Source organism: Acanthisitta chloris, unplaced genomic scaffold (genome assembly GCF_000695815.1).
Source record: "Acanthisitta chloris isolate BGI_N310 unplaced genomic scaffold, ASM69581v1 scaffold28546, whole genome shotgun sequence".
In the NCBI taxonomy this organism is placed as follows: domain Eukaryota; kingdom Metazoa; phylum Chordata; class Aves; order Passeriformes; family Acanthisittidae; genus Acanthisitta; species Acanthisitta chloris.
Window position 1 is genome coordinate 2,970 of NW_008676945.1, and position 18,513 is coordinate 21,482.

The window sequence follows — 18,513 nt, forward strand, 5'->3', positions numbered from 1 at the left end:
AGTATTTTTAATTCAAAAAGGACCGTGGACATGATGGATAGAAGAATTTAGATGATTTAAAATTGTTGTAAACATCTACGGTCTATTTTAGCCTAAAAACTAAACTAGACTTCAGTAGCACCTTGTCTTGTGCTACAGTATTCCAAATGCAGCTCATTTTAGAAACATTAATTTTGTTTAGGCTGGTGATTCTTCAGTGGTACACTGGCTTGGAGTTTTAGGGAAACACCATTTAAACTTAGTGCAATATCCTGTAGTGAGCTCCACAGAGGAAATTGTTCAGCAACACCTCTGTTCATTTGGTTTGAGAAATATCTGCCATTATGGATGATAACTGTATTAGGAAAGACAATAAGCAAACCACCAATCTTCGTAATGTAAGGGAATATACACAAAACAAATTAACAGATTCTTGAAATGACACCGGTTTTATACTAGCCAAATGTGAAAGCTCATGTGGATCTTCTGTTCAAGCTAAACTTGTGACGCAAAAAAACCCTACAATTTTTTTGTATTATCAACCACCCCTCTGTAACACTGAACTCCAGAAATGCCATTATCCTTTCATTCCCCAACAGGCTTCTGGTTTTAAGAAAAAACCCTACACAACTCATTCTTGTTTTCAATTGTCTAGTATAGACAAAGAAAAGCACACTATTCCTTGCTAGGAGACTTATGTGAAAGCTCTTTCTCATTCTCTCATCACAGAGAGAAGAAATCTGAGCCCATAATTCAACTGAATTCTAATCCTGACAGAAGAAAAAAGAGATTGAGAGTTAAGAAAGCTGTATAAAACACTAACAGAAAAATAGATAATAAAAGGATATGTTTACCCATTTTGAGTTCTGATGTCCAAGTTGAGTCCTTAGTTTTGGAAATACCATTTGACCTTCAGTGGAACAAATCTTAAGTTTAATATTGAGCTGTTGGTCAATTTTCATTAGAACTGAGCAGGCCAAAGTCAAGTATATCATAACATTTAACAGAGTGTTATGCCTAGATCAGTTGCTTTATCATAAAGCTGTTGCGTACCTGAGCTTTTCAAAAGGCAATTACAAGCTAAATGACTGAACAAACACTGATGCATAAGGTATAAACAAGCTGAAGGTTTTAGCATTTAACCATTTAAAAAGATGCTTGATAAATCTTTTGGCTTGGTGGGGTTTTTCAGGTGAGCATTTTTTTGGTTGCCTGTTTTGTGTGGGGTTTTTTTCCCCTTTTCAAGGAACAGTGTCTGTTACATTTTCCTTGAAAACTCCTGAAAATACCGAGTCAATAGAAATATGCAGAGAAACAATAGGAGACACTAACTGGCACAGTTTACACTAATTCTGTTGCGAAAATATAGTACAATCCTTCAGCTGAATTTAGGCTTTTGTTCTATTCAGAAATGGTATTGGGTATTTCTTTTTGACCACAAATGGGCTTATCCTGCAGTCTTATGATTACGCCTGTCTGTTGTCCAAGCAACAGCCTCTTGACCCTATGAGTATTAATGCATTACAGTTTGCCAAGGCAGTGATAACTTCAGGTGAAAAGAATACCTGTAATGAAGAGATTAAGAATGATAAAACAGAATAGTTTACCATAAATACTTGTTTGTGGATCTTTAATACCATCTCTAGCACTCTTTACTAAGTATAGTTTCTGCCTTCCACATAATCTCAATTTGTTCTAAACAGTACTCCCAATAACACCAGGCTACAGACACAAAACCAAATGTTTAATGTTTCACACAGTATATCCCCTTTATTATTGTAATCACAAAAACATGATTTTGTACAGGAATGTTGAAGTGAACAGTAATAGATGCAATTAAATTTGTTTCATAAAGATCAGGTAAACGTACTACAGAACACTGTATTGCAAAGAACAAAAATATCAGCTTTCTGGACTTGCAGTGCACATTTTAGTGCAAGTATTAAGACACAATAGTGTTCAATTCAGCAATGTATTGCAGAACATCATGCCACAGTCCACTTCAAAGAGGGTCAGGACATGCAGCTTGTTAATAAAATGCCATGGTATATAAAAAAAGCCACATGTTAATTCAAAAAATATATAGTGGTTTATTTGGATGATTTAAAGTGATTTCACTGTAGAATTTAGTTTCATCCAGGACAAACATCCAGAGTGTCTTGTCATTTGGAATACTCTTCTTTTAGGCAATGGCTTTGGCTTCAGGTAGGAATGCCTCCCAGTATTTTATTAGCTTGAAGAGAAGGAAAAACCACACGTTAAGTACTAAATGTTGGAAAACACAAAACACACCTACCTCCTTGTGCAGCAAACTTGACTCCACTGGACGAAGCAAGAACAGAGGTGCTTGTTCTTGCTTATGCTTATATACATTCACAATATTATATAATGCAAGAAAAAATGCAAGTAATATATACACAAATCTGCTCATAATTACAGAGATGCTGCCACATGTTGAACACAGTGCTGTAGAACACAATAATAGGGAATGTTTTTGAAAGCTCAGTTTGCAATTCTTACACCTCCAATGATACTTCTCTTTTTATTTTTTTGAATTAAACAAAACTGGAGGGCTATATTTCTGGAATAAAGAAAGAGTCCAGAATTTAGTCTCTTCCCCCGTATTTTGGGGAACAACATCAACTTCTGAACTGGAAACTGTTCTGTTTTAATGCTTTTGAATATTCAGTAATATTTCATAATTTAAAAAAGGGCAATACTTAAGCATCCAGGTCTCTTCAGTAAGTGTAAGTACATAACCATTACAATTTATTCCAATCCCTAAGAGAAAGTATTACTTCCATTTCAGAAGATGACCAGACCCTTCACTTGCCCATATCTCTAAGGGAGCTTCTCCCTTGCATTCCTGAATTACATTCCTGGGAAACTGCAACCACCATGTCATTCTCCAATATGATACAGACTAGTAGTTTTTATGTTTTATAAACTGCTATACTTAAAGTCCATCTTTCTCTAACTAACCTAAATGGAATGTATTAACTTGTACAAAACTTAAAATTTATCTTACCTGCTGTTGTGTTTGCACTAAGGACTCTAAGTACTCGATAATAACAGTTTTAAAGTCTTTCACTCGTTCCTTCTGTTGATAAATAAATTATGGCATATTAACCTCTTAATGAATTTTACTTGGAATGTCAATATTAACTAAAGTAAAATTATCATTTACTTGGACAAAATCATACGTGCCTCAAATCTTCCCACTTCCTTGCGAATGGTTTTGGAGATCTGTTCAAAATCTTTTTCCCCTTGCTGAACTTTTGATTCCCACTGGCAAAGGAAAGACATGCAGAGTTAAGATTTTGTGCTGTCAATTCAGTCTACCAGTATCTGAACTTTTGTTAGCATATTATTGATAGTTGCTTAAGAGCTATAAAGGGCCTATTTGATTTTTTTGCCCTACTTAAGAGAAAGTCATACAGTAACCATTTCAAATGTTTGTAATAGGATGTCATAAGATCAGTTACAACAAAGGTAGCTTTGAGGTAATGCGATTTGTAGATAAAATGTAAAAATATCTTAGTACTGTTATTAAGAACACTTCATAACAGTTTTAAAAGATTCTTTAGAAAAGAAAATGAATCTCTTAGGCTTTAGTCACTATTACCTTTAAAAGCATCATATAAAAACAATCTAAACCCATCCAGTCAAGTGGAAGGGTCTCAAAAATTAGTTCCCTGTAGTCTCCTAATCCCAGAAGAGATGACTGAATCTTCATCTCTGCCTATGGTCAAGTATATGATTATCATATTTCTGTTGCAGATGGCAAGCTATTGAGGACATATTCACTGGCTTTCCAGTGAGAACACATGCTGCTACAGCAAGCCATAACACATGCCTTCTTTATCAGTGGGGACTGTTTTCAAAAAAACAGGAGTAAAGTCACTGCAGGTAAGGAGGTCACTAAAGGAAAAATCAGAGTAAGAAATGTTTCTTATGAAGTTTTGCCGCATTGGGAGCATGGCATTCATGTTACAATATATGACCCTGGGTTGTTTCCCCTTAGTTTCTGTGAAAAGACATCCAGCTAGACAGTAAGAGAGAATCACCATCTACATTACTCTGTAACTGCTTTTACACACCTGTTACACTGTTACACTAGCAGATGAATGCAGGCTAAAAGCTATTTAAAACGCAACTGTATCTATTCATCTTGGCATATTAACTGAGTCCTGGAAACCAATATATTCCATAACATTGATCTTCCTTAGAAAAAGGCAGAAGGAGGCAACACGTTTAATTGTAGCACATCGGTGTTAGCAATCCAGTGGGGGCTACTTATTCACAAAAGCATTTTGTGGTGCAGTATCAAGTTACTATTGTCATCTATGTTCCAACAAACATCTCCGTATTTGTATTTTTCATTTATATTGATTCAGAGTCCCCTTACTGCCTTTTCAGATGTACATTATGAAACTATTCAATGAGATTTCCTAACAGGACCTTCATGCAAGAACAGCCTGAAGGGTTATCTAATAACTGAAACAACATAAGACACAGTTAAGGAAATGTAGATTAAGACTGCCTGTGCCTTCCTACCACATCAACTAGAGGTGCCTCAGATTTCTGTGAAAGCCTCTATAGGCCTAACAGATCCAACATTTCATTATCATCCTGCCCAAATGCCAGGTGCTATGTGAATTATCACTGGCTAACAGTCTGCCATCTTGTAGTACCTGACAAAGAGAAATTTTTCATTCAATAAGGTGTTTCTAGGACAGCTCTTTGCCCTTGTATCTGGTAAAAACAACTAAGTCACGGATGATGCTCAAGCAGTGTAGCCTCCCACTTTGCAATTTCTCTGCCTACAGGTGCACTACTACAAAATTCAGCAATTCTGAACACACTTCAACGGCATCATGAACCTCTGATTGGCACATATAAACTGTGGGTTTTCTAAAAACCTTCTCTGATCATCCAATGAAGTAGGAAAAATAAGTCCTTCAAAAAAAAACATTATTATTTTAACATTAGGACTGAGAAAGGATCACTGACTATTTCCCACTACTTCCAATAATCAGAAAGTATATTGTGAATGTATAGGTGACATCAAGAAAGGCAACCAGCAAGATTGTGGTCACACAAGACTGACACTAGGTTTTCTCAGTAAACAAAGGCCTTTTTTAAGAAAGAGAAAGTCAAGTTAATGAGTAACTTCAATACTGTATGCGAAATATATTGAAAGGCTAAAAGAACAAAGCAGCATGTGGTTAGTGACCAATGAGCAAGCCAAAGAAAGCAACTCCATAACAGAGCTTGAAATCTGCAATATCTTCCATTATTTAGGAGGAAAGTACTGAAGCACAACTAGAATGCATTAATGTTAAATAATTAAGTTGTCCTACCTCTTCAATTTCCTTAGTGAAGCATGATAGAAAAAGTGTATAAATTATGACACTTCAACATGTTAGATTTATTTTTACTGAAATTACACCATATATACATGCATATATATATATATATATATGGGTAGATATGCTGTGTAATTAAGCAAAACATGGGAACATTTCTCTATTACTTGTCTTCACTGGATTTAGCCAAGTCATCTTAGCTTTTCTGCTTACCCAAGCGATCTGTTAACTGTTATAAGCTTTAACTTGTGCACATTCCCCTCATCCCATCTCCCAGACTTTGTAGAGACAGTATTAACTGCCCTACAATGAGTAACAATAGTATGTTAAATAAATTCCTTTAAAAAATTTCAGTAAATATGGAAAACAGGAAATAAGTGACTTTTAAACAAAAATGGTATAATGTAGCATTAATGCATAATGAATGAGCTAATGCAGAAAGTCTGGCCTCCAAAATAATGTTTTCATACATTACCTCTTTTATTTCATCTTTAGCTTGCTGCAGTTTATCAGGTTTGTTGGCAAGTTGGAGCTTTGCTTCAGCTTCACGTTTTTTTTGTAAAGTGACCTGAGCATCTTGCCACTTCTGCCAGCATTTCATTCGATGGTCAAACACACCCTGTAAGAACAGACAAATTTATTAAACAACTGGAATTGTCAGAGTTATCTAAATTCCTAGTAGGAAAAGGTAATTCTGAATAAAGCTGGAACAAATATACTCAAAGAAACCTTGTTGTGTCTACCATGTCTTGCATTTCATTTGACAGCATACTTACACAGCTCAGTACCTTCCACACATAATGTTATTCAAGCACTCTTTTCAGAGCAGACACTTTAGTGCCCCAAACCATTTTATGTTCCTCATTCCATCAAAACACTACCCAAAAAACCACTACAAATAGCTCTATTATGCAGATAATTCTCTAAACACAGATTCTAGCAAAATTTTCATGCATATGGATTTCATGCATATTCAGCAACCATTTTTGTTAGTGATGGACCAAGGTAGCAGAATTAAAGTATAAATAATTTCAAAAAAACCCCCCAAAACAAAGTAGAAAGGAAAACATATACTCCCAATAACATGGCAAGTGCAAAGATATTCCTGGATAGAATTCATAGACACCACTTCCCATGTCAAAATCTAGCTATGCTGTGCAGCATAGCTTACTCCTAAACTGAGTATTTTCTTTAGTGAGATGTAGATCCACAAATTGCATTTGTTTCTTATTTACAGAAACTACTGGCCATCTAGCAAATACAGCTGAGTTACGTTCCTGAAAATTTATGAGCATACTGTACCAATAAGTAACCTGAACGATACAGGTACAGTATGCTTAGACACAGTATAGTACCATGTCCCCAAATACTGCCCACAATTAGTACTGCTCAAAGCAGATTTGCATTTTCTCTGGATCTTACTACTCCATTCACATTTTTGATCACAGCCATTTTTATCACTGGAATAACAGACTGTAAATGCATTCATATTACTCAGCTAGAACTTCAGGGAAAAACTTGTCTTAACTGTGTTACAATACGTACAGATGCACACATTTGTTTACCCCAAATCTACAAGCTGAGGAATGCGACTTTAAACACAAAATCACTATTTTTCCTAGTAGTACTCACTTTCACTGCAGCAATCAGACGAATGTAATCCCCAAGCAGTTCTGAGAACACATAGAAATCAGCAAAAGCTTGTTCTTGATGCAATTGATCTATCTTCTCCTCAACCTCTGCAAGCTGAGACAAAGCTCTAGATAGAGCAGTGTGGTCCTCAGAGTTACCTAACATGGCAGCACTTTTAGCAAAGGCAGCTGTGTTGGCTGAAAGCTCTGAAACACAAGAGTAATGCTCAGTACAGCGTAATTAATTTGCTGTATTACTCTGCAGCATAGATCAGTGGAGCAGAGACTGCCTGATTTCAACCCTAACTTCACCAACTGAAAAATAGAAGCTAAAGGTCATGATAAAATGCAGAAGGAGATCACAATGAAACCACATTTAGTAGAAAGACTCATGCACAAAAATCTATCCGTGAATGTTTTGTTGAGTCTGTTAATGCCATGCTTACTATGTCTAGAAAAGACATGAGAAAAAAAGGCACTTCAATATTATCAACTGACTAGCTCAGAGAAAATGCAGGCCCACAAAACAAAAGCCAAGTCACCTGCTGAGCAAATTCAGAACAATTTTAACAGATTTACAGCACAGTTGTTCCATTAGGTTCAGAGTGGAAAAAACCCAACTCTTACACAAAACTGCCACTCCCATGAGTGGAATTTATTTCTGTTGGGCTGTTTTATTGACTCTAAGAAGCTTTTACTGTGCTAACTTTGATGTATTGCCACATTCTGACATGCCTTAAAATTAAAGAAACAAAAACCAACCTTCACATATCATCATCTGTGAAGGCAAAGTTTTGAGCTTATTTATTAACAAATACTAACTCAATTGTCTCATCAAATCCCATGTAAGTAATCCTGTACAAACATAAATTCTATGAAGGACCTTTGAACAAATATTTAGTCCTGATTACTTCAGGACTAAAAATGCAGGTTTGCTTGTAACTGCTTCTCCTGCAAAACCATCAGAACACCAGAAGTGACTGCAGAAGCAAAATGTCTTCATATATTTTAAAACCCTTAAAATCTAAACACAGCCATTCAAAATACCAACCAACACTTCTTCAAATCTATAAGCAGATGTCAAATAAACCAAAAAGGAAGATTTCCACTTTCTATTATTTCTTAAGCACTCCTTCGCCTTGAGGACAGCCGGCTAGAGATTTTTTGACTACAGAGAGTAATTCCTGATTACAATTATGAGAAAGCAATTTATGACGTTTTCATGTACTTTTGAAAGAGCTGAAAGGTGACACTGTATTTTAATCTGATGAAAATCCATCTTTGACAAAAAAGCAGCACAGGTGATTAAAATATAAACTCACAAGATTTGACTACTGCTAAAATAACAAAAAGCTGGTATTCTGTAACTACTTGCCTTAATATAAAGGTTTACCTAAACATTAGCTTGATGATATACCATTATGCAGACCAAATTAAGCACAGCAAATTCCAAAGCAAGAGCTTAAACTCAGTTAACAGAGCAGTACTTGACCAAAATATGTTTAAATGGATTTATGCAGCTACTTTTTGTTCAGAAAGATATTACTCTTGCCATGAGTCCTAGCGATAAATTTATGGATGTCTGCTTTAGTGGACTCACTTCCTAGGTAAGGTATTGAATATCTGCAGGGGAAAAAAATACGCTAAATCAATATAGCAACGCTAGGAATGACAGATATTCTGGTTAAATTTAAGATTAAAAACCGGTATACAAAAATGCTATAGGAGTGGAAACAAAATGCACAATTAGAAGATCTTTGCACTAAAATGTATTGTAAAACCCTATTAATTAGTTAAGAGCTCTGACATGCTAAGGTCTTGTTTCATCACCATTTCCTAAAGTTCATTCAGTCACATAAAAGTAAAGTAACCTTTTCTGTGGCAGACTAATGCTTCCACACTGGCATGAAGTTTTCTAAGTTGCTGATCCAGATTCTCAAATTGCTGCTGTTTTTCTTCAAACCACTGACAAAAGATGAAAGAGTCAAGCATTACAAATTAGATTACCAACAACATTTCTGGTTCTAAAGAAGCAAATTATCCAGATACTGTCACGGTGGTCAACTGATACAGCTAAGAATTCAAGCCAATAAGCAAATTAATAACCCATTTTCTACTTCTACAGCTTTAAAATGCAATTGTTGAGGCTCATTAATTCGTCTCATTATTCAAGCTGAAAAATCAGCTCTTACTGCATCCGATTCATTCATCTTGATTGTCATTTTGTTGACAGCGTCGGCAGCCTTGTTCACCATCCTCAATATTCCTGCTCCACTCAGAGCCTGGGTGTTAACCGCTCTCGGCAGCTGGAATTGAATGACAAATAAGGGCAAACAGACTGGTTAAAAGGATGGAGGTTTAACTGGGCACAAGGGGGAAAGAAAAGGATATAGTGTTTTCTTTACTCCTATGTGTTTCAATATAGTGGAATCTAATTTCTCAGATTTACTGGTTTTATATTCTCAAGAGGAAAACTTAAAAATACAGACTATTTACTTTTCTTCTACATCTTTACATTTAAATGGAACTAACAACCCACTTGTCCAAAGCTGTTATGAACTAGCCAAATGTCCTAACTAGCCACCTATACCCTACAAAGAACAAACTGCCACTACAGAAACAGAAAAGCTTAAGTTTACAATAAATTAGACAAAAGAAATTCTGTAAAACATTTAACTGTAATTCAAGACATGCACTGTGTGTTGATTATAAAAGGTTGATGACTTCTTGCTTTCCAATACAGGCTAGATTTCAAAACCTACCTCAAGAGTATCAGGAGAACTGTGTTATCTGCTTAGGTACTTATATATCCTCAGAGGCAAGTTAACAAACTTTAAATTTAATAGATATTATAATTCAGGCTAGATTGAATATGCCACACAAGGTGGCCCTGGTGTGATGACAATTTACCCTTCATGTGATGCTTTGTCTGTCTAGAAGTACTGAAAAATCCACTTTAAGTTTTATATCAATGCTTTTGTCTAGTGAGGCCTCTGTGACTTATGAGTCTAATAAGAGAGATGACAATATCTAGAACACTGACATTAGCCAAAAGATAGGCCAGTATTACAGTGAAACCACTATGTGCACTTAGAAATAGTTATTATGTTTATTTAACAATATACTTGGTATTGTGGAAGGTGCCAGACTGATAGTACAGGTGACTGAAGTCCTCTAGTCACAAAACACCAAGCCTAGCCAGGAGCACTTGTGAGCATTTTCACATTATCTTAACCAGTACACCTCAAGCTGAACTCGTAGAGGTGAGAGAGCTGCTTCCAAACCCGTTTAATTCTTGACCTTATGTAACAATCAGTAACAGCAATTAAGGATTTTCACTGTGTATACTACATTTCACTCAGAACTGGACAGGCCAACTCACTTGAAATATCACTGTACAGCAAAGAGCTTTTGGTCACCACCACTCTAAATTTTATCAGAGCCAGAGCCACCCCATTACCTAAGTAACCTCTGCCATTCTGTCCTATGATGGTACAGTCCACTTTGATTTCATATTAACTTAGGGGATTAGGTCTCAATACAATGTGAATATATTGCTCAGCAGGTTATCATATCTAGAAACAAACAGAAGTTAAAAGAACTTAAGTACCTCGGAACTTTCCAAGAACTGTCTTAAATCTGGATCCTGTAGCAAGGTTGGGTGCTTTACTGTTCGTTGTAGATACCTATGATTTTAAAAATCACTATCAGATAACAAAACAGATGTAATGTCCCTGACAAAGTAATACAGTACCATGCACTCCATGCCACAAAATGCCACACTAAAGGTTGACCAGTGGCATGTAACAGTTTTACACCAGAAACTCCTTAAGGTGGGACCTGTCATAATGGTATATTGCACAGTAGTAAAATATTATACTTCATATTTTCAACAGCTGAATGAAGACCTCATCCCTTAATAACATCCAATTTACACTAGAAGAAAAATGAGCTTGTTTAAACATTCTTGTACAGTGCAGTGGACAGGCTTTTTGTTATCAGTAATTCTGGCTGATTTTAAAATTAAAGGAAATCTTGGAGAAGTGAGTTGAATACGAACTATTTACATGCTGGATGGACTCCAGCCTTCAACTCATTTAGTACAAAAGCACAAGCACACAAAATCAATGCAACTCCTTCCCTTCAAAAGGGGAAGGGGTTTTTTTTTGCATTTCTGCTTAGATCTAAACTGCAATTTTTTATCCATCCTCCATTAGGTATGACCACCAGATCCTTATTTCTTGTCTTCCTAAAGAATCTAAAGGTTGCAGTGAAACTATTTTACACATTAGATTGCTCAACTTTTCTTTCCTTGTTCTATACTCAGTGTCAAGTACAAATTAATGTGGCAGTAAACCAGGCCAGGACTCTTTCATGACAGATAGTTGAACAATATCAGCTGTATACCAGTGCTGGGTGACAAAGATCCAATATCTCCTATGCCAAAATTCAGCTAGTCACATCAATGTCCTGTATGCCATCAGAAACCCATTTTACTTTCAAGGGACTGAAGGTCTCTTTCACCTCTCTCCCTGGCCAACAGCTGATTTGCTATGGAACACTTACTCCTGTGTCTAAATTCCTTAAACCCAAAATGCCTAAATATGCTGATAAAGACAGTTTTACTTACTGAATCTCTGCAATCTTAACTTTATGTCTGAAACAAGTTGGCTATAATCCTCCTTATGAGTAAGACTACATTTCCCGTTATTAATGGGAATTATTCAATTTCTACACAAAAATGACAGCTGCATACAGCCTCCAGAAGTCATCTACCTACAGATAGCCCATTTTCCAATTAAAAATGCCATGTAGTACATCACAATTAATTCTGAGCTTAAATAAATTTTAATATACATTACCTTTCTAGAGCTGCTCTTCTTTTCTCTACAAATTCAGTAGATGAAGAATCTTCCTTGCCTACTTTAACCTTGGTCATGCCTTAAAGAAAATGTTCATAGTGATTTTATCACAGATGAATCATTAGCATAATTGATGTGATTAGAAGACTCACCTAAGTTTACATATTTAAATTAAATTACAATGAAAAACAGTACACAGAAACAAAAAAACCATCAACACTGCATGCTGCATAGTTTTGTGGAAGCAGCTCTGTGAAATATACAGTTTCCTGTAACATTAACTGTGACTAAGTCTTATGCAAAACTAGTTTAATTTGCATTTACGAAGACCATTTAAATGTCGATCAGAGTCTCACTGGTAACACATGTTCAGAAGACAAAAACAGTTCGACAAAAAGCAGAACAGAAAAATAAATCTCGGGGTATTAGCCTATTCCTTGGTAAGCTTACTATCAAATATGGTGATTCTGCTATTTTTTCAAATTCTAAAACTAAGAGTATTTTAGTCAACTAAGGCAAACTAACAAGTTCTGAAAATTCTGAACACCTACAAACTGCATGGAGAATAAAGTCAGCAGAACAAAATATATGCAGCTTTACAGTGCTTCCTCTGACCAAGACACAAGTGGTCAAAAGACTGTGAAGGGAAGACACTTCTTCATGTATCATGGTATGGACAATACATTCAACTTCACCAACAGAAGAACTCTACAACTGTCAGAGTAAGGTCATTATTTTTCATGCCAAAGACCTAAACTCACGAGTTTGGCAACCCGAGTCCTATAAAAGACACTATGAAGCACTGGACATTCATAATTATTCTTGTTTCCTAAAATGTGGGAAAGGTATTTTATGATGCAGCCCAGACATCTTATTTCTTGGTGTAGTGTATTTCTGGTTTGTTAGTTCTGCATTTCTCCAGCTAAAAGTTCCAAGTCTGAGATTCTCCATATGTACTCTGACCTGCAAGATCAACCATTTTCAGGGCTGCTCCCCACACTATCTCCCTTCTGGCCTTAGAAGATTTACACAGTAACACACAGAGGGGACAAACAGCTTCCTTAGAGGAAGAAGGAGGAACCCTGAACCTCTCAGCAAAGCCTTAGTTTTTCCCTTCTCTGTAACATGATGAAAATAAATCTGATCAGCATTTTTTTCAAAGGTATATTACACAGTGTAACTGTAAATCCACAGATTTATCTGTAAAATCAAGTATGTCTTTAAATACAAGGATTCAATTATTCAAAGTTGAAGTAATTCATATGCCTCATCTTTTTGCATTACTATTCATTAATATTTCACTGTAGAAAGCATGAAATGCTGCAGTTTAATACAAAAGATCCTTCATGTTTGAACACAAGATCATAGGGAAAAACTCCACATGGAATCAAATGACGAATACAAGGAATTCCTAACCTATGATACTGATAGTTACTTCTAGGTATCATGCCAGGTTTCTTTCTCTACTAATAGAAACCTATTTAAATGTAAACGTAAAGGCTGTTTCTGTAGCCCAAGCACTCACCTAATCTTTCACATGAAATAAACAGATTATTTTCTTTAAAAAAGAAAACATGATTTTCATAGACATGTGTGTAAGTAGTAAGGCAATTTTGATAAATGTCCAATTCTATGTCACCATGGACTCATTTTTATCCTTTTGTGTCACAATCAGTAGTTGGTCACTCCAATTTGTAGCTAAAATCTCAAATGCCAGCCTCTCCCACTCACCACCAAAATAAAGCTTAAAGCTCCAGGTGTTATCAGCTGAATGAACAGAACAAGGACTTCTGTACAACACACACTGCATAGCACTGAATGTATGACACTTTGTATTAAGACTTAGAAAGTAAACGTGTATAAACATTATTTTTTACTTACAATAAAAAGTAAACAAAACGTGCCATCTTACTTTCAGCTGTTCTGTCAGCTCTCTGCTTTAAGATACCTTATTTTAAAACACCAATCCCTTCTTTTCTCCAGAATTAGAAGCGTATTGACTATAAACTCTTGAGCAGAACTAAGTAACACCTGTGCAGTGAAGTTCAAGTTTAAAGCGGGAGTTGCATGTTCTTTGGAAAATGTCCTACAGTGTCTGTGACATTTCCCAGCTTACTGGTAGCTTAACCAAGTCTCTATACAATGATTTGAAGTGGCAGCCAGTCTTGCTTACACTGCAGTAAATCTCACCATTTTACACAGTTCTGGGTGTACCAATTTTTATGCTGGTTTTGTTCAATGGTACCTGAATTCCAGTTTAAGCTTTGTCTTACAGATAAATTTGACTGTGATGCAAGCACTCCATTTCCATGTAAATATGCACAATAAATACTGAAATCTTGCATTATCCAAAGGACATGACCAGAACCCTCATTCCATTCTTCTAAGCTCTGTTAGCACTTGTAAATAATTTTTTTTCATATGAAAAAATGGTTATTACAGAATATTACATAACAACCAACATTTCAGGTCAAATTTTCAGTCTCAGAGACTTAAAAATGCAGTGTTTTTTTTCACAGAAGTAAAATCATGAATTTCCCAAACCTTCTGCTGCCTACACCTACTCAGTCTGCCTACTCCTACTTATATGAAAAGCTGCTGCTCTGATTAGCTTTACAGACAAAACTACAGAAAAAGAAGTCCTGCCATTCCCTACATATCAAGCAACATATGCTGGAGTCCAATCACTTATTTATATGAATAATGCAAAAGACTTCAACAGGTTCTACTGTTTTAAATGTTTAGCTATTTTGAAAGAACTTCTGTTATTTAGTGACTGCAAAACTTTAATTCATCAGGCATGCTTTTTAGCTTGTGAAGGATGGTCCTGATCCCTGAAGGCATTCATGAAGACTAGCATCACCCAGCAGTGGGTTTTTGCATTAGAACTTTGCAGAATTAACGAGATGTTTTGCATTCACCATGTTCAAAAGAAACAGACTGAAGTATTAGAGAGGTAGAGTACGTATGAAGGTCTGTATGCTGCAGGCAACTGACAACAGTGCAAGTTAAAAATAAACTCTTAACATCTTTGTTTTGATAGACTAATCAGCTCTTGAACAGCAAAGGCAAAGAAAGAATCATAGATAAGAAACAAGGCCATGTATTAAGACATGTCCTTCTTATCAACACTGGTCTGAGTTAGGAAGAGGCCTTTACGTATCTTTTTAAAAATACAGAACACAAGGAGTATCTGGGACACCTGATAAGCAGTATTTATGCAGAAAAGTAATTTGTATTACAGCACTTAAACATCACCTTAGAGGAATTGCACTTACCTACAATACTTTTTTCTGGAGCTGGAGGCACAATATAACCAATATGCATGTACTTTGTTGCTAATTTGCTGTGCAAGCCAAGAAAATCACTGAATCTTCTTTTAACAGAGAATTCATTCTTGTGGAACACTGAAAGTGATGTCTTAAAAAAATAAAAAATTGTTATGAATTACTGATCCATTTACTCAGCTATGACACAAAATTATCTACAAATACTTGTCACACTAGTTACCTTTGTTGTTACTCTGTATGCCATATAAGCATTCATGCCATCTCCTGTAAGAAAATGAAGATACTTATCTCAGGGAAATGTATTGTAATCCCATCATACACATTTAATTCCAAAATATACATTAAATATCTTTCCATCTAGATAGCAAAAACTGCCAAGAGATAACTAAAAAAGAAATCATGCTGAAATCCAGGAATAGTCTTCAAGAAATACGACAGTCTACCAACTGAATTGTTAGGCTCAAGGAACTTACCAACTTTTTCTGGGTCTGATACATTGATTTCTATATCAAATAAATCTCCATTTGCTTCCTCTTCAATCTAGAAAACAGATACGCCACATTTAACAAGGTAACATGCATTCGTATTACATATGGTTACAAGGAGGGTTGAAAGTCAATATGTTTGTATAATTAAAAACCTGTTCCAGTCTCCAATGTTAATATAATTTCTAACACTGGCTGTGATTGCAACAAAGTTCATGTGGTGGACTTGGCAGTGCTTGGTTTACAGTTGGACTCAATGACCTTAAAGGTCTTTTCCAACTTCAACGCTTCTGTCATTTTAGTTTTAAGCCTTCCTGCAAAAGCATTTAGTATGGCAGACTTTTCTCAGAAGTTGCTGGTCTAAAAAATCTTAGTAAGTATTTAACTTAGGGGTACATTCATTGTACCACCTACAATGCCAGCAGACACTGTGCTTCATAGCCACCCTCATTTGTGGCGTTTTCTATGTGCCTCTCATCAAAGAACAGACACTCCTTTTTATTAGTGGTATCTGTCACAGAAGAGCTTGGGAAGGGAAAAGCAACACATCAAAAATTTTCTGACACTGGGCTAAGTTCTAAATTTCCAGAATTTCCTAGTCTTTCATGTAATATATGGAAGTTTGCTAAAAAGAGAGATCTTAAGAAATGCCATAGCAGAAGGGACAGAGTACCAGGGCTGACGGGGGGAATACTGGAATAAAATGCCAACTTGTGGTATCTGGGGAAGCAGCCATCATTGAGACACAGGTAAGTGTTGTTTGCAAACTCATTTAGCAAAGTCACTGTCTAGTAAGAGAACACTCCAGAATGAATGGCAGTTGGCAACGCTCAGGCTTTGAACACCAAATCTAAGTAGCTACGTTAGAACAGCCATTAGCCTCAGCTGTTTGTTGCATGCAGGATAATGCTAAAAACTGCTTCTTCCATTTTGTGATTACAACAGCTTCAGAAATCCAAGTTGAAACCTGTAACATGCTATTAAGTTATTTTACATTATTAACATTTCTCATGTATCAAGCTCACAGCTTATTCCTACATGCACTCTTAAAATATCTGTTTTGAATGAAGAGAACTCCTTACTCCTCACACTACAGGCCTCCAACATAATCATCTAAGTAGTGAATTTTTATGGTATTTTCATGAGACAAATTCACACTAAACTTCATAAGCAAAATAAACAGTGTAAGTTTTCTTCTACATTCTTCCCCTAAGCAAAGAATGATGATGTGAGTCAACATTTAGGAACTGGCATTTTAAAAGAAGTAAACACTTAGAAGTCAAATAAGACATTTCCATAGTTTAGCATACCTCTTCTCTGGACCTGTCAAAAATCACTGGGGCTGTTACAGTTTTTGATTCCATTCTGGGAGCTACTAATGTAGTAGGTGTCACAGGAGTGATGGCAGGAGTAGGTTCTGGTGAAATCACTGGATCCCTCTCTGGACTGTCCAATGAAACCTCTTCTGTTGCTTCTAGATAAACATTTTGAGTTAGCAATAAAGTTTTTGTGCAACAGAGGTGGAAATGCATCACAAAGAAAACAAATACACATGCTAAAGAATGATGGCATATGAAGATCTGTAAATAGCATCCATTAATGCAGGATAATTTCTTTCAATACATAGCTAGAACCCAGTGTGACATTTGAGCTTGTAGTGCTGAATGGGTTAAAGTAAGATTAAAATTGCTTTTGTCTATTGTCCAGTAGAGTCATTTTAAGTAGTCAAAAGTCACAATTCATTTATTTCTGCAGGAGATATTGCCAAAGCTAATTATATTTCTTACCAAAAAAGCAGCTTTTTCATCACACATACCAATTTTAGCTGTTGCTTCTGACAACAGCTGATTTAGTCATAAAGGCTGATAACTGAGCAGACAAAACCATGTGTTAAATGAAGTTTCATAACCATAATACACCCCCAGCCCCACCAAAATCCCACAGCCTGTAAAATAGCAATATTAGCAGGTGAGACATTCTGACTAGTAAGACTATCTTTAGTCTCTGTCTTCTGCCTCTTTGGGGCTTAAAAACAGTTCACTAGAAACTGAATGCTCTCTTCAGATTATGGACAGTTCACCTACCTTAAAGTGGATGTAAACCTCTGCACTACAAATGCTATGTGCTTTCCTCCACTAACTGGTGTTGAACCCTGGCAAACTACACACTTACTGGGTATAGAGAAGTTCCTGTCCCAGTTCAAATAACTAATGCTGTGGTTCTTACTAGATGTGCATTTTCAAGAATTCTAGTTCCTTAAAAGATAAGACTGACCACAGAAGAGTCATTTGATACCGAAACTGACTTTCCAATTTATCTCAAGTCTTTTTACAAACTAGACTCCCTATAGCAAGTACTTACCAAGCAGGTAAAAAAGGCACTTAAACAGACCCACTCTGAGCCACACAGTTACAAGAAAGGTTTAGTATGCAATTTGGGTAAGTCTTGACCTTGCAACCTCTGTCTATATGAACCACTGAATTTTCAAAAGAAAATTTGACATCTTTCTTCCAAACCTTTTAAAGCCTTGTGCACATAACAAGTATAACCAGCCCTTACTCAAAAGTTAAGAAGAGTTTTAAAGATCAAATTTACTTTCAAATTTGTGAAATGGTTATATTGTATGCAAAAAAGTCCCATTTCTGTCATATGTAGGGTTGTTTGATTTTCAAAACAGCCTGTAATCTACCAGCAATACACAAACAGAACTGGAGATAGCATCCAGTGTGCCATGTATTATGTTACTGCAAAAAGTAATATTATGATCTTTCATAACCCATTGTCGTGGTTTAACCCCAGCCAGCAGCCAAGAACCACGCAGCCTCTTACTCACTCCCCCACCAATGGGATGGGGGAGTGAATCAGAAGGGTAAAACCTACCAAACCTCATGGGTTTA

The 18,513-nt window shown here is 36.0% G+C and overlaps 1 protein-coding gene across 1 annotated transcript in view; it reads right to left on the reverse strand.

Moving 5' to 3' along the window:
• Positions 1-1,726: 1,726 nt before the first annotated feature.
• Positions 1,727-18,513, reverse strand: part of SNX2 (sorting nexin 2) — a 24,329-nt gene continuing 7,542 nt past the window's right edge. The window contains exons 2-14 of the mRNA XM_009076329.1: positions 16,927-17,090; positions 15,605-15,671; positions 15,352-15,395; positions 15,120-15,261; positions 11,842-11,920; positions 10,590-10,665; positions 9,172-9,285; positions 8,851-8,944; positions 6,981-7,186; positions 5,824-5,967; positions 3,187-3,267; positions 3,008-3,079; positions 1,727-2,212 (exon numbers count right to left, since the gene is read on the reverse strand). Of these exons, the coding sequence (XP_009074577.1) occupies positions 2,162-2,212; positions 3,008-3,079; positions 3,187-3,267; positions 5,824-5,967; positions 6,981-7,186; positions 8,851-8,944; positions 9,172-9,285; positions 10,590-10,665; positions 11,842-11,920; positions 15,120-15,261; positions 15,352-15,395; positions 15,605-15,671; positions 16,927-17,090 (1,334 nt within the window). The 3' untranslated portion in view covers positions 1,727-2,161. The remainder of the gene's footprint in view (positions 2,213-3,007; positions 3,080-3,186; positions 3,268-5,823; positions 5,968-6,980; positions 7,187-8,850; positions 8,945-9,171; positions 9,286-10,589; positions 10,666-11,841; positions 11,921-15,119; positions 15,262-15,351; positions 15,396-15,604; positions 15,672-16,926; positions 17,091-18,513) is intronic.